Here is a 16,997-nt window from a genome sequence, read left to right as displayed (position 1 = left end):
TTTAAAAATTAGCAAAAACACCCCCACGACCCATACTTGCCAGATTCCGGCAACCACCATCGGTGGTAGCCGGAATCTGTACAACGGCCTACCTGCCGACCAGAAATGGTAGGAATTTCACCGATCTGGCCTTTTCCGGCCAGATCCGGCTGGCCGTAACGATGACCAAAGAAATGGTCGTCATTTTGGCCTTTTCCGACTGTCGCAGCCACGGCAGGCCGTGGATCACCACGAATCTGGCCAAAAAAGGCCATAACGACGCGTTACGACACAGATCTGACCAGTCTGTGTCGTAACGCGATTTTTCGACCAGATTCCGGTGGGGTGTTTTTGTCATTTTATACATTAGGGTGTTTAATTAAATTAGCAAGCCTAGGGCCTTTTTCATAAATTTTTAAATTTTACCTCGTAATACTCCCTTATCCAACTACCCAATATTATTTCCAAAATTCTATCCAAAATAATAAACCAAACGCACCCTTAATTATTATTATTATTGGTAGGATACTAAGATTTGTCGATTCATTAATTCCAAAATCTACTCTATAAAGTATGCGCACGTTTTACTTTCTTTTATAGAAATTCTTTTTGCACTATAAATGCTTTATGTTTGCCTACTACTGTACAGTCTGTACATGAATCGAACATCGTGTGAGGGCTATTGTGTGAAAAACAGAATTTGGGGGGTCCATAATAAAGATATGTAACTTCTGTTTTATTGATAACACTTTGTGGTCTCACAATTCAGTCCAGGATATCATGCTCCAAGTTTGAGGCTCATAGATGGATTTTTACAGAGTAAAAATAAACTTATGATATTGAAAAATTGAAGCAAAACTACATTAAACACACTGCATTAATTCTAAGAAGCACATAAAGATTAAAATGGGAAATATGTTCAGAACTTGCTTCTATTGCTCGAAAATGGAAAGCCTAAGTTCAAGTGGCCACCTCTCTCTTATTTCACTCTGTCTATACAAGAAACTACGATGCTCTTATTTCTCAAAATATTTACAGTGTTGTCTTCCTTCACTGATTCGAAGTGCATAGCTCAAATGTGGACAGAAAGTATAAGTCTTAAACAGAATCAAGGCTCTGACTTTCGCGAACAGTGTCGGGCAAAAAGGGAGATGGTGAGGATGCATCACTAATTTCGCTGGGCAATGGTGTCTTTCCACGGGATTGGCGTTGTTTGGGGACTGAAATTTTTTCGTTTTCCCTGCTTCCAGAGGGCATATCATCTTCATCTTCATCTTCATCTTCACCTTCATCTTCATCATCAGTTTTGAAGACGGGATGGATGTATGCCTTTTGAAGATAACCATTCAAGTTAATGTTTGGTTTCTGTGCACGTTCGAATGTGTCTTTCGTCATTGCTTCCTGAAACCCAGAAGAAACAAGAATTCCCAGATTGCTTAGTAAAGGAAAAAAACCGCCACTATTCTGAAGATTCTGTTTATGGTCATTAATAACCATCAAATTTACAATATGTGAATACCAACAAACCTGTAATGGATATTTAACAAATGCAGATTCGTAAAGGCCTGTGGAGAACCTATGAAACCATATCGTAAGTACAGGAAGATCAATGAGAAATGGTGTTGATTGAGCAGCTTCCTTTGTACTCAGCAGCCCCATGAGAAGCAACTGTGACATAACCAATGCCGCAATTACTCTCTTATGGACATCAGGCCAGAATGCTGCACCGCTCTCGTACTTTTGGATGTAAACATTTATGACCTACAATTTAACATAAAATTAACAAACAGAACTCTAGTATAAAAACAACTGTTAATAAAAATATTCCTCTTACCTGATGACGGAAAACAACATAGGCCAGCGCAAAGAAAACAATTATGAAAGGGAGCAAAAGAGGAGTCACTGTCGCATAGACAAGGCCTAGCAGAAAATACAACTGTATACGAGGTTCTCTAGTTTTGAAACGAAAACTTTTTGGACGCATTGCTTTCTTCCTGTCATTTTCAGTTTTCACCAAGAAGAAATTCTTCAAGTGGTAGATAATCAGTGGTCTCAACATTAAAATCTCTGCAGCTACACCAACCCATCCATCGACCATTATATAAGTTATGAAGAAAGTTGCTTTGATTGGTATAGCTACTCCAATTGTCTTGGGAATACTGCCAAAAGAGAAAAGATTAATCCACCACTTAATTGACTTAAGGAATGGTAATAGAATTCTAAAATAAGAGGACAAAAATCAAAGAAGATAATCAGTAGTCAGTAAGAATAACATACTCATTTGCTGGCTCCTTTATGAAAGAATTTAGCTGCTCAAATGCAGATCCAGTTATTATGCTCCCAAGGAAGACGTTCACAAAATTGAAAAGATAATATCTAGAAGCTGTTCTTCTTTGTAGAGATGATAGAGATACAAATCCTTCAAATTTAGACATACTCGTCAATATCTTCCGGAGGAAGATGAGAAAAAGCTTCAATACAACACCAGGAAGAAAACCTTGGATGACTGATTTAATAAACTTGCTGCATAACAAAATTAAGATAATACCAGTTATTTATATATAGTAATGCAATTTGAATACTACTCAAAAGGGTTTTGAGGATGATAGAAAATTACATTTCAACTACGGGTTTCAGAAATGGTGCTGCTTTTGCAATGCCCTCAATGCTTGCAAGAGATTGTACAAATGCAATGGGGATCATGAAAAATAAGGTAAGGAAAAAGAATGCAACACCAATAATCAGCCTCCTAATCCTGAGTGAAACATATGGAATTGCCAGGTTTTTCCAATAGACATCACGTGGCTCTGGAGCCCACTCAGGCAACCACTCAGTTGGATTTCTGGTCTGTTGAGTTTGTGCGCATACAGCTGCACCCCATCTGGTTTTAAAGGAAACAAATGCTGCCGGCATTATAGACTGGGGATCATTAACAACCCCTTTTCTCTCCTCATCTATCTGAACAACACCGAAATAATGTAAATTAAAACCCATGTATCCATTATTCCTCAAGCGCAAAAACCATTTTCCATGCATGGTTCAAAATAATGAGACAGGTCAGAGTTTTAAAGAAACATTCTTCGAAAGTTGAAAAATACGGGAAAGAAATTATACAGTCAGCTGTTTACCAACTCGATTCACCAATGACACAGAACTAATTACAAGTGAGACAAAGAGTGTTGCATGCACAGCTCGGCTAATTAAGGTTTGAATATGGTAGAAAAATGTTTTTGAGTTTGGTTGACAACTATATAATGCTGTCCAGTTTTTAACTAAATTTTGTCCAAGCTCAGGCATTTCTCTTGTCCAAGCTCAAGCTAAGGTTGTCCTGTCTAAATTATTTAACACTGGAACATGAAAGCAATATAGAAGACATTACAGGAATAATACTCACTTTTCCTGACAATTTTTCAATTTCAGATGTGTGATAATCAATTGCATCCACTCTTTTTCCGCAAAGCCCAAGAAAACTAGTCTGGTAAGAGAAAACATATACATATTGATATCACAAAAAGCTAAAATTTAAAGGAAACATATTAAGAGTTAACGACTTTTTCCCACCCAAAAAAGGGCTTAATTGCCTTTTTTTACCCTCAAACTTTTAAAATACCACTTTCCCACCCAAACCACAAATTCTGTTGATAATTCCCTTTAATTACAATAATATTGATTACAAAGACAAAAATACCCCACCAAATTTCAATCCCTGATTGCCAGTCACCGCAAATCAAACTTTCACGCACAATTCCGATTGACTCCAACCACACAATCTAACCTTCTATCACCAAACGAATCATCGGCCATCCCTTTTCAATAGCCTTAACGATTTGGACCGTGATTGCTCTCCAATCGCCGACGGCCATGGTTCAGTCTTTTTGCTGAATGCTTGGCGTCCGATGAACAGTGAACAACCAAGGTCTAGGATGATGGGGCTTTTAGAGACGAGGTGTTGCTAATACTACAAGTGGCTTCAAGTGGACTTTTTGGCAACCAAATCGACCGGAATCTGGCCTGGAAGCTCAATAGTCACGCAAACAGAAAACCAGCTGTGGCTGGCGATTGGCGCGCTTAGTGTGGTGGGAAACTAAAGGTGGAGTCAGCACTGATCACCGGCATCGGATTCATGTCAAATTGCCTAAACTGGCCTGAATCGGTGGTCAGGGTTTCCAAAGATATCCAACCAAAACGACAATATGCCCATTCTACCCTTCCTTTTAATTAGCTTTTGACCATCTTGCCTTTCTTTGCAACAAAAAATACTAACAGATTTGTGTTTTGGGTGGAAAAATGATATTTTAAAAGTCTAAGGGAGGGAAAGTGTCATTAAGCATTTTTTTGGGTGGGAAAAAGTTGTTTACTCAACATATAAATTAGGAAACTTAACATATTACAATGACGATGATGTATCAAATTCAATATAATTACCTTGATCATAACTGGCCTCTTTGAATTATTTCTTTCACATTTATTTTGGTAGTAGTCAAGCCAATTCTGCAACCTTTTCTTCTCCTTCACCATTTTGGCAAGTTTGTTTGCATTGTATACCGACTACATAAAAAGTTTACCTCATGTGTTAAACATGCCATAACTCATGACTTCTGACCCTACTAAATACTAAAATCAGAGATAAAAAAGATTCAACCTCATGTTTTAGGTAGTGATCTGGGTGATTTTCCAAAAAGAAACGCTCCACAACCTCACTAACAGATTTGTCCTGTTCTGGGGGGACATTCCTGACAAGGACCTGTGAAACAATTAGATATATCAGACAACTTTGGCGCAGAAGCATAGTATATGAAGATTTATTTGTTATATCTAATGAGCTTTGATGAATACATCAAAAGTTTTCTTTTTGTGACTTCCAGTCTTGAATACAAAGTAATAGAAAATATATGTTTGAACTATTTTATTCTGAAAGGAACGATCATACTGTAAATTGATGGGGCCGACGCCTTCCTGTTGCAATAAACTGCGACCGCATACTAGCAATTTTTCCGTACTCCTCCATCAACACATAGCATGTCCAGAAGGTAAAGACGTAAGCCAACGCAATATGAGCCCAGAACCTGCAACTCAGAAATAAACATAATTCTTGTGCAGGAGCAATTCATCATATTACAATCAAGAGATAGTATAAAAAAGGCAAGGGAAGAAAGCACACCTCTCTGATTTAAGCGGGATATTTGAAGTTGAAAGCTTATCAATATTGCTTGAAGTTACATTCCATAGCTCGGTTTTTTCGCCTAATGTGCTGTTTGTAAAGTTGACCGGTGCCAAAACAGCACAAGCAAGGACTGCAATAGGAACAAAAATCTTAAGTCCCATCAAGTAAATCCGTAAATAGACAGCTGAATCCAATCCGGCATGATCAATAAGCTCAGGTTCCGTCATCTTCAATGCAGCCGGTATCCAATTCAAGAACCTTATGTATGATCTACAATCCAAATTCACAAACTTCCGCGCAGATGCCCCCCCATGCTTTGGACTTTCTCTTCCTTTACGATACCATTTCGAAAAGTATACTCTATCATTGAGCGGTTGAATTCTTAATATAGCAAATGCTATTAACATAATAAACGTAGTAAGAATATTAAGAGCTGCTGAAACCGCTATATCTTCGAGCGTCGCCATCGATATCTAGTTCATTTCACTCACTAAGCTGGTTCCACTACAAAGAATTAAAAAGTAAAATGAAATTCAAGCTCTTCTCGGTCAATCAAGAACAAAAATGAAATGAAAATATCAAATATAGATTTAAAAAGAAAGGAAATGAAGCTCATACTATTTGTGTGATTTCTTCAAGCTTATTGGAAAGAAGATGGGTTAGGGAGTGTTTGGATGGCTAGAAAACTGAACAGAAGCTAAAAACATTATTCAACAGGAGGATAAGCACGAGCTACAACGCACTGATGCAAATGAAAAAAGAGGGACTTAATAAGACAATTCCACAGACAAGAATCGATTGTGATTGTAGAGTATTGACAAAGGGGACAATCTATTCCTCACACTCTACTTTTTCACTCTTTTTATATAGTAATCACACTTGTCTATCTTCGTGTTGCAGAAAGTTGTACGTCATAGACTTTCGTCATCATTATTATGTTATAAAAAAGTCATCACCCCAATAGTTTTATCAATCATGCATTAAGTCCTGTTGCAATTGCTTTTACTAAAGTTTCAACATAGCATGAATCACATGGTCAAACAGAATGTTTGGGTCACCTTACGAATAACTCATCTACTCTCTTGAAACTTTAAAGTTAATGGCACCTCAACTAGTCTTCTAAGACCCTAAAATTAACAGCTAGATAAGCCTCTAGTAGTTAGCATTATCGTGGGGATTTGAACTTAAGATTTTTTGAGTAACACACGTAACAGTCTCAAGCAAACTGTTAAGCTATTTAGAGGTAGTTAGCTTTGTCTTTGTTGTTAGTATAACAATTGGAGATTTTCGACCCAACCTACCAGTCATGTTCGTGCTAACAAAAGATAAATGATGACATGGTGTCATCAGCAAGTAGTGTGTATAACCATAGAATGTTAGATTTGAAAACAATTGTTGACACTAATAAATGGTGTAAATGACATTTTCTTGTATTTGTTTTGTGATCGCCAGCCACCGCAAATTAAATTTTCACGCACAATATCGGTCGACTCCAACCACCACAATCTAACCCTCTATTACCAAACGAATCATCGATCATCCCTTTTCAATAGCCTTAATGATTTGGACCGTGATTGCTTTCCAATAATTTTATCAATCATGCATTAAGTCTTGATGCAATTGCTTTTACTAAAGTTTCTACATAGCATGAATCACATGGTCAACCGGGGTGTACCTCAACTAGTCTCTTGGGATCCTGAAGTTAACGACCAGATAAATCTCCAATAACTACCCTTTATTAGTAGTCGTGAGGATTCAAACTTGAGACCTTTTGAATAATAAACCTAAGAGTTCCAAGCAAATCACGCAAGCTATTTAGAGATAGTTAGCTTTGTCTTTGTTGTTAGTATAACAATTGGAGATTTTCGACCCAACCTCCAAGTCATGTTTGTACTAACAAAAGATTAATGATGACATGGTGTCATCAGCAAGTAAACCATGCAATGTTAGATTTGAAAACAATTGTTGACACTAATTCTTGTATTTGTTTTGTGATATACGATGTGTCAAACGAAACTACATCCTTAAAAGAATATCACACGTTCTAATTCTCGACATACTTTAAATCTTGTTTTTACCTAAGTCCATTGTACAAAAGAAATTATAATTTTGTTTGTACATGTGTATATAATGTTCAAGCCTTACTTTAGCATCCCTTGATGCCAGTGGGAGGTGTCATTCTTTATCATAAATGATTTCTAATATCTATTTGTATAAACCTAATATTTCAATATCAATTATGTTGTTTGTGTTATAATCTTAGTGGTATGATTGCAATAAAATAAACTAAAGGGGACTGAAAAGTAAAAGAGCAGAATAAAGAGGGCTGAAAAGAAGTTTTTACTAACTCTTTCACTCAACTGAGTTGTGTATTAACGGAAGGAAATGGACTCAATTTATAGACTTTCCTCACTGATCCACCTCCCCTAAAAACTAATTATCCAATAACAAATCATAATTCATGTGTCTTCAAGTGAACTTGCATGGGTCATATATTTTCAAGTGGACCTTCATGGGCCATGTGTCTTCAATTGAAGTTGCATGGGCCATACGCCAAATTGGTAGAAGTCCACCACTCACAACACTCTCCTTTGGATATCCACCATTTATAGATAATTGCATTTAACCTTACATTAAAAAAAAAATATATATATTAGTTGGAAAAAAAAAAAAAAACTAAGTAAAGAAATACATTTCTATAATAAAACAGTAAAGTGGTGATAGACATGATTCATACTGCCTCAGTAAAAACCTTGCCAGGGAAACTCAGTGGGACAAAATCTAGTATAGGAAAAAAAAAATAAAGTGCACATATGTCTAGTACCATAGTCCCTTCTAAACTCCTCCTAATCGATGCTTCCCCTCATAATGGCAAAATTAACTTAGTTACTTATTAAGTAGCCGCATATTAATGTCATACACTAACTTTTCAAATGTTGTGTCGGTAAGGTTTTATTGAATAAATCTTCAAGATTATCATTGAAGCGTATTTGTTTGATATCAATCTCTCGATTCTGCTAGAATTCATGAGTGTAAAATAATTTCAGTGACATGTGCTTAGTTCTGTCTCCTTTAATATATATTCCTCTGAGTTAAGCAATATATGTTACATTATCTTCATTTATAATTGTAAGAGTATCTGAGGTATATGATAACTTGCATGTATTCTCGATATGATGGATGACAAATCTTAACCGTACGCATTCTCAACTAGCTTTATGAAATACAAGAATCTCGGAGTGATTGAAAGAAGTAGCAAGCATTGTTTATTTTGTAGAACGTCATGATATTGCAGTGCTATTGTAAGTAAAAACATATCCCATCTCCGAGCGGGATTTGCATAGATCATGTGTCTTCAAGTGGACCTACATGAGTCATATGTCTTTAAGTGGACTTGTATCGGTCATGTGCCAAATCGGTGGAAGTCCACCACTTTCAACAGTTTGGAAAACAAATCTAAATTTAAAAAAGAAATTTGAGCTCTTGTCGATCAATCAAGAACAAAAACGAAACGAAAACAAATACAAATTTAAAAAGAAAAGGAAATGAAGCTCATACTATTTGCGTGATTTCTTCAAGCTTATTGGAAAGAAGATGAGTTAGGGAGTGTTTGGATGGCTAGAAAACTCAATAGAAGCTAAGAACATTCTTCAACTTAATTATCCACCAGAAGGATAAGCATGAGAGCTGCAACGCACTGATACAAATAAAAAAAGACGACTCCACAAACAAGAATCGATCATGATTGACAAAGGGAGCAATCTATTCCTCACACCCTGCTTTTTCACTCTTTTAATATCGATGGTGATTGACAAAGGGATATTATTACAATATCAAATTGTCCTTTACCATATTTTTTATCAATATTTTAGTCCTTTTAGGGAACAAGTTGCAATTACTCTTCTAAAGTTTTTACATAATAGCATACAATTACTTATAACCATTGTTTTAAAACCCGATTCATTGTGAGACCCAACAAGGTGACTGTTCCAACCGGTTGAATCGGCCAATTAGATCGGTGACATCAACAACAAAAGTATTTTTAAAAAATTATAATTAGTCTCTTAAATTTTAGTATATTACAAAAACACCTCTAATAAATTTTAAATTAGTCCTTGAATTTTTAATTTATTTTAAAAGTTCAAAAAATTCAATTAATCCCTAAATTTTTGAAATATTGCAAAAATACCCCCAAAAATTTATTAGTCCCTATAAATTTGAAATATTACAAAATACCCCCAAAAATTTAATTAGTCCCTATAAATTTGAAATATAGCAAAAACTCCCCTAAAACCTGAATTGGACTAGACAGACTACCGGGTCCTAGTCTGACCGATCGGTCCAATCCAGGTTTTAAAATAGAGCTTATAACATGAATCACATGGTTAAGCGGAGGGATTTTTTGCTGTGCTGTGCCAAAAGCCCTTATAATGGTTGCTTTTATAGCTTGCTCTTGGTTGTTAGTTGTTAGTATAACAATTGGAGATTTTCGACCCAACCTCCAAGTCACGTTTGTACTAACAAAAGATAAATGATGACATGGTGCCATCCACAAGTAATGTATATAAACTAGGCAATGTTAGATTTGAAAACAATTGCTGACAACTTATGATATTGAAAATTGAAGCAAATCTACGTTGATTCTAAGAAGCACATAAAGATTGAAATGGGAAATAGGAAATCTTTCCAGAACTTGCTTCTATTGCTCGAAAATGGAAACCTGAGTTCAGGTGGTCACTTCTCTCTTCTTTCACTCTGTCTATACAGAGAAACTATGATGCTCTTCTTTCTAAATTTATTTACAATGTTGTCATCCTTCACTGATTCGACGTGCATATCTCAAATGTGGACAGAAAGTATAAGTCTTAAACAGAATCAAGGCTCTGAGCTGTCGCGAACAGTGTCGGGCAAAGAGGGAGATTGTGAGGACGCATCACTAATTTCGCTGCGCGATGGTACTGGTGTGTTTCTACGGGATTGGCGTTTTGTGGGGATTAAAACATTTTCGTTTTCCCGGCTTCCAAAGAGCATATCAATTTCATCTTCATCTTCATCAGCAGTTTTGAAAACTGGATGGATGTATGCTTTTCGAAGATAATCTTTCACGTTAAGGTTTGGTTCCCTTGCACGTTGTAAAGTATCTTTCATCATTGCTTCCTAAAACACAAAAGTTAGAAGAACAAAAGCAACATTTAGGATCAGATTGCTTAGATAAAGAATAACAGAATTCTGAACTTATGTTTACAGTAATTAACCATCAAATTTACAGTATGTAAACACCAACAAACCTGTAAAGGATATTTAACAAATGCAGATTCGTAACAGCCTGTGCAGAACCTATGAAACCATATCGTAAGTACAGGAAGAGCAATGAGAAATGGTGTTGATTGAGCAGCTTCCTTCATACTCAGCAGCCCCATAAGAAGCAGCTGTGATATAACCAATGCTGCAATGACTCTTTTATGGACATCAGGCCAGAATGCTGCACCGCTCTCGTACTCTTGGTTGTAAACATTTATGATCTACATTATAACACAAAATTAACAAACAGAAATCTAGTATAAAAACAATAGCTATAGCGTATAGTTCATTTAATAAAAAGCACAGTCTGAAAACACAACTGGAATGTTGGTAAATACTTAATTACAGAAGCATATTCTAAAAGCGCCAAGAAATTCGCATGCCCCAGTAATTTGGCAGAACAGTATTTCAAGAATCTTACAAGAGAATAATTTCCGTCTTCCTAACATGAACATGACCACATGCACAAGTAAATCGTTGTGTAAAATAAACTGTCTGTTAACAAAAATATTCCTCTTACCTGATGACGGAAAACAACATAGGCCAGTGCAAAGAAAACAATTATGAAAGGGAGCAAAAGAGGAGTCACTGTCGCATAGACAAGGCCTAGCAGAAAATAAAACTGTATACGAGGTTCTCCAGTATGGAAACCCATACTTCCTGGATCCATTGCCTCCTCCCTGTCCCTTTCAGTCTTCACCAAGAAGGAATTCTTCAAGTGGTAGATTATCAGTGGTTGCAACCTTAAAATCTCTAAGGCTATACCAGCCCATCCATCTACCATTACGTAAGTTATGAAGAAAGTTGCTTTAATTGGTATAGCTACTCCAACTGTCTTGGGAATTCTGCCAAAAGAAAGAAAAAAAAAAGATTTAAGCTTCATCTTCACAACACTGAAGAACAATAAAAAATGGGATGAAGACATTTGCAATTCAAATCTATAGCTAAATTGGTTATGAAATCACCTAGTAGAGGTTAATCCACCCCTTAATTTACTTGAGGAATGGGAAAAAACAAATAGCCATACAATAGCAAAATTCTTGTACCAATATAGATGAGATGAATTCAACACCTATATTCCAACAAATGCAATTTCTTTGTTTTTCTTCTCCATCTTCTTTATTTCCTCTCTCTCCTTTTTCTATTTAGCATTACTAAATAGGAGAAAAAACAAAGAAGATAATCATTAGTCTGAGAGAATTACATACTCATTAGCTGACTGCTTTATAAAAGAATTTAGCTGTTCAAATGCATTTCCATTTATTACGCTCCCAAGGAAGACGTTCACAAGTTTGAAAATATAATATCTAGATGCTGATCTTCTTTCCAGAGATGATAGAGATACAAAGCCTTCATATTTAGACATAATCATCAATATCATCTGGAGGAAGATGAGAAAAAGCTTCAACACAATACCAGGAAGAAAACCTTGGATGACTGATTTAATAAACTTGCTGCATGACAAATTAAGATAATATCAGTTATTTGTATAGAGTAATGCAATCTGAATACTACTCAAAAGTGTTTGAGGATGATAGAAAATTACGTTTCAACTAAGGGTTTCAGAAATGGTGCTGCTTTTTCAATTCCCTCAACGCTTGCAAGAGATTGTACAAATGCAATGGGGATCATGAAAAACAAAGTGAGGAAAAAGAATGCAACACCAATAATCAGCCTCCTAATCCTGAGTGAAACATATGGAATTGCCAGATTTTTCCAGTAGACATCACGCGGCTCTGGAGCCCACTCTGTCAACCATATAGTTGGATTTCTGGTCTGTTGAGTTTGTGCGCATACAGCTGCACCCCATCTGGTTTTAAAGGAAACAAATGCTGCCGGCATTATAGACTGGGGATCAACTACAACCCTTTTCTCTCCTCATCTATCTGAACAACACCGAAATAATGTATTTGAATCAAATTTGTCCTCAAGTAAGAATGTTGAATGGAGGTATAACAAAAGAAGCCCAATAAAACGCTCTTATTTATTCACACGAAGCTGAGCATGCAAAAGCACAACACTTTATCAACTCCATCACATGATAGACTTAAATATTCAAGTTGATTGACAGGCCTGAAGAACATTATGACAATGCTTTAAATATATACTGCAACGCTCATCCCTCCGAGATACGAAGAATGAGACATGTAATTGTCGAAAAATGCAGAACCCATATATCCATTATTCCCCAAGGGCAAAAACCATTTTCCATGGTTCAAAATAATGAGACAGGTCAGAGTTTTACCGAAAATTCTCAGCAGTTGAAAAATAAGGGAAAGAAATTATACCATCAGCTGTTTACCAACTCGATTCACCAATGACACAGAACAAGTGAGACAGAGTGTTGTACAGCTTTTGCTAAGACCCTAATATGGTAGAAAAATGTTTGAGTTTGAGACTACTGTAAAGCTGTCCAGTATTTAACTAAATTTTGTCCAAGCTCAGGCATTTTCTAGTTACTTGATAGGGCTATATTTTGAAGAAATGGTATACTGAGACAGCAACCAGTATGTTATATTTACAAAAGTGAAAACAGCAAATCGAGCTAAAGTTAAAAAATTGGCAAACATAATTAGTTTGAGCATAGAACAACTAAGGTTGTCCTCTCTAAATTATTTAACATTGGAACATGAAAACAATATAGAAGACATTACTCACTTTTGGTGACAATTTTTCAATTTCAGATATGTGATGATCAATTGCATCCACTCTTTTTCCGCAAAGCCCAAGAAAACCATTCTGGTAAGAGAAAACATGTACATATTGATATCACAAAAAACGAAACTTTAAAGGAAACATAAAATTAGCAAGAGGACAACAGCATATCAAATTCAATATAAGACGAAGATAACAGCATATCAAATTCAATATAAGTACCTTCATGACCGGCCTCTTTGAAGAATCTTTGGAATAGTTAATTTGGTAGTTGTCAAGCGAATTCTGTACCCTTTTCTTCTTCTTCACCAATTTGGCAAGTTTGTTCGCGTTGATTACCATCTACATAAAAAGTTTACAATGAATTAAATCTAAAGTGATTCCCCCCAAAAAAATCAGTCATGAAACGTGTAGTACACACAGAAGTTAATTGAAGTGCAAAATATTTTTAACATGCCATAACTCATGACTTCTGACCTAAATCAGGTAGTGAACTAAAATCAGAGATCAAAAAGATTCAACCTGATGTGTTAGGTAGTGATCTGGGTGATTCACCGAAAAGAAATGCTCCACAAGCTCACTAACAGATTCGTCTGGGTCTGGGGGAACATTCCTAACAAGGACCTGTGAAGTAATCAGATATCAGACAACTTTGGCACAGAAGCATAGTATATGGAGATCATGTGCTTTGATGAATATATTAAGTTTTTATTTTTGTGACTTCCAGTTACGTATACAAAGTAATAGAACCATAATACCAGTTGCAGATGGAAGGAAATATTGATGCACAAATTCCTAGCAGAATAAAACTTTATTATAGGGGTATATTATATTAACGGAAAGAAAGTTTACCTTAAATATTATTGAGAATATTTAGAGAATATGTTTGGTTGATTCGAAAAAATTTATGAATAATATGTTTGGTTGGGAGGATAAATTGGTGGATATGTTATATAGATTACTAAATTGCTTTCCTTTTTAAATATTAATATAATAGTATTTTTTATTATTGCTTTTTAACCCCATATATTTGAAATTTTGCTAAAACAAACCAGTTGTATAAAACTTTAATTTATAGCAAAATCACCCCCACCCATCCCAAGCCACTGCTTGCAACCAGCCACTATCGTCGACCACCGCTAGCAGTCGACAGAATGACATTCACAACTCGTCGTATATGGTCGACCGTGTGCCAGCAAAGCCAGAAATGGCCAAACAACCAGATCTATATCCATTTATGACCACAGATCTGGCTACAAAAAGGCCATATCTTTGGCCATACCATTTCACGGCCAGATCTATGGTCGCTTCACGACCACATATTTGGCCTGAAACGGTCATAGAAACGCCAGATCTGCCATTATAGATCCATGGCTAGAAAAGGCCTTACCAGGATGCCAGCGGCTGGCGGTGGTGAGTCATAGCCGACGGTAGTCTTGGGTGGCTGAGGGTATTTTGTCATCTTTTAAACTTTTTTATAGTTGGGGTGTTTTAGCTAATCTCTTAAATGTATGGGAGCTGGGCTAATTGTTATTTGGTAGACATTTGAGGGCAATTGTGTCTGAAATAGTTTTATATTAAGAGCAAAATGGGTAGAAAAATCAGATTACCCCGGTAATATTTCAATAACACCCCATAACAAGGTTATAAGATTACCCCCACATTACCAACAGTAAATACTATTTGCAATAAAATATTACCGTAATATTTTATTACTTGCAAACCAAACACCGGAGTCTTGCAAAATAAACAAAGATTACTCTCGTTATCTTATATACTCCCAATCCAAACGCCCCATAGAGTAGAAGTTTTCCGCATCTCTCTTCCAAAGTGAATACTAACGGCTATAACTACTAATACAAAAACGTGCACCTTAGAAATGAATTCTATCCGGTTTTAAAAATAATTCAAAAAATAAATTTTCTTAAATATAGCAAATAAATCATATCATCTGAAAATTGTTTGAAAAGAAAATAAATATTTGAACTAATTTATTGTGAAAGGAATGATCATACTGTAAATTGATCGGGCCGTCGTCCTTCTGCAGCAAGAAAATGCAACCGCATAGCAGCAACTTTTTCATACTCCATCATCAACACATAGCATGTCCAAAAGGTAAAGACGTAAGCCAACACAATATGAGCCCAAAACCTGCAACTTAGAAATAAACATAATTCTTGTGCAGGAGGAATTCATCATATTACAATCAAGAGATAGTATAAAAAGGCAAGGGAAGAGAGCACACCTCTCTGATTTAAACGGGATATTTGAAGTTGAAAGCTTATCAATATCGCTTGAAGTTACTTTCCATTGCTTGGCTTTTTCGCCTAATGTGCTGTTGGTAAAATTGACCGGCGCCAAAACAGCACAAGCAAGGACTCCAATAGGAACAAAAATCTTGAGTCCCATCAAGTAAATCCGCAAATAGACAGCTGAATCCAATCCGGCATGCTCAATAAGCTCAGGTTCCGGCATCATGCATGCAGCCGGCATCCAATTCAAGAACCTTAGATATGATCTAAAATCCAAATCCACAAACTTCCGCTTAAATGCCCCCGAATGCGTTGGACTACTTCTTAACCCTTTAAGATACCATTTCGAAAAGTATACTCTATCATTGAACGGTTGAATCCTTAATATTGCAAATGCTATTAATATAATGAAGGTAGTAAGAATGTTAAGAGCTGCTGAAACCGCTATATCTTCGAGCGTCGCCATCTATATCTTCCAACAAATAAAAAAAAAAAAATCCATTTCCCTATTAATATTATTGTTCATCAAAATTGAAATGTTTGAATCATACTATTGCATTTTCATTTTCTGGCGCTAAACTTCTACTAAAAAACAGAGCATTTAGTCCGTTATAACTATCCCTTCATTTTCTCATATCTAGTTCATTTCACTCTCTAAGTTTCCACTACAAAGAATTAAAAAACAATAAATGAAATTCAAGCTCTTCTCGATCAATCAGAACAAAAACGAATGAAAACAAATATAAATTTAAAAGAAAATGAAGCTCATACTATTTGCGTGATTTCTTCAAGCTTAGTGGAAGAAGATGACTTAGGAAGTGTTTTGATGGCTAGAAAACTCAGCTGAAGCTAAGACATTCTTCAACTTAAATATCCACCAGGAGGATAAGCACGATCTACAACGCACTGATGCGAAGACAAAAAGAGAGAATTAAAAAGACAGCTCCACAAATAAGAATCGATGGTTATTGTAGAGAAAGGAAAGTTCGTCGACAATGGGAGGCAACGTACTCTTCACACTCCGCTTTTTCACTCGTTTTAGTTTACAGTAATGACACCTGTCTATCCTTGTAGCACGGAAAGTTGTACGCCATCAACTTTCGGCTGCACACTTAGGATAATTACTTTAGTGTAAATGTAATAGTAGAGAAAAGATATGGCGGTAAAAAGGCGAATAATACATTCAACACTGTTGATTTTAGTGCCGACATGTGTTATGTTAAGGCTATTCTTTCTTTTTTTTTTTTAACAAGAGTATCCGAACCAATTTATATACTCGAAGATGACAATAAATCGTGTTAGGTCAAAATTTCATAGTCTATTGTGCCATAGCCACAAAAATGTGAGTTATGTCATATCGTGCCAAACAACTAAACTCAAAGCTTACGACATGACCCATGGCCTGATTGACTATGTCGTGTTACGTTTCATGGATTAGTATAGGTTTTCCTCTCAAAAAATTTAAAAATCTTAGTTTTTTATTTTTTTTTAAATTCGTGGACCGTACCAACCCATATACCAATCCTAAGCCCATGACACGACACAAAATTTTTCGTGTTGTGCCATTGAGCCGTGTCGACACAATCCATTGCCACCTCTACATGCACATCAACTAGCTATTTCAATTTTATAAACTTTTTTCTTTT

General features: G+C 35.9%; 2 protein-coding genes across 2 annotated transcripts; both read right to left on the bottom strand.

The window, feature by feature from the left end:
* Positions 1–721: 721 nt before the first annotated feature.
* LOC116118254 (calcium permeable stress-gated cation channel 1-like) lies at positions 722–8,780 on the bottom strand. The gene is made up of 11 exons (XM_031404216.1): positions 8,702–8,780; positions 5,141–5,647; positions 4,910–5,045; positions 4,622–4,723; positions 4,405–4,527; positions 3,374–3,454; positions 2,597–2,937; positions 2,257–2,502; positions 1,814–2,138; positions 1,507–1,740; positions 722–1,380 (listed from the first exon to the last, which is right to left on the bottom strand). Exons 2-11 carry the CDS (start codon positions 5,608–5,610, stop codon positions 1,078–1,080), a joined length of 2,361 nt encoding a protein of 786 aa, XP_031260076.1. The 5' UTR covers positions 5,611–5,647; positions 8,702–8,780; the 3' UTR covers positions 722–1,077.
* A 1,238-nt stretch (positions 8,781–10,018) lies between these two features.
* LOC116118232 (calcium permeable stress-gated cation channel 1-like) lies at positions 10,019–15,817 on the bottom strand. Its single transcript, XM_031404195.1, has 10 exons — positions 15,345–15,817; positions 15,115–15,250; positions 13,622–13,723; positions 13,322–13,441; positions 13,099–13,183; positions 11,991–12,321; positions 11,653–11,898; positions 10,965–11,289; positions 10,432–10,665; positions 10,019–10,300 (listed from the first exon to the last, which is right to left on the bottom strand). Exons 1-10 carry the CDS (start codon positions 15,815–15,817, stop codon positions 10,019–10,021), a joined length of 2,334 nt encoding a protein of 777 aa, XP_031260055.1.
* Positions 15,818–16,997: the final 1,180 nt, after the last annotated feature.

Source organism: Pistacia vera, unplaced genomic scaffold (genome assembly GCF_008641045.1).
Source record: "Pistacia vera cultivar Batoury unplaced genomic scaffold, PisVer_v2 Contig84, whole genome shotgun sequence".
NCBI classification, from domain to species: domain Eukaryota; kingdom Viridiplantae; phylum Streptophyta; class Magnoliopsida; order Sapindales; family Anacardiaceae; genus Pistacia; species Pistacia vera.
The sequence above is the reverse complement of the archived record's forward strand: the minus strand, read 5'-3'. Positions and strand labels throughout refer to the sequence as shown.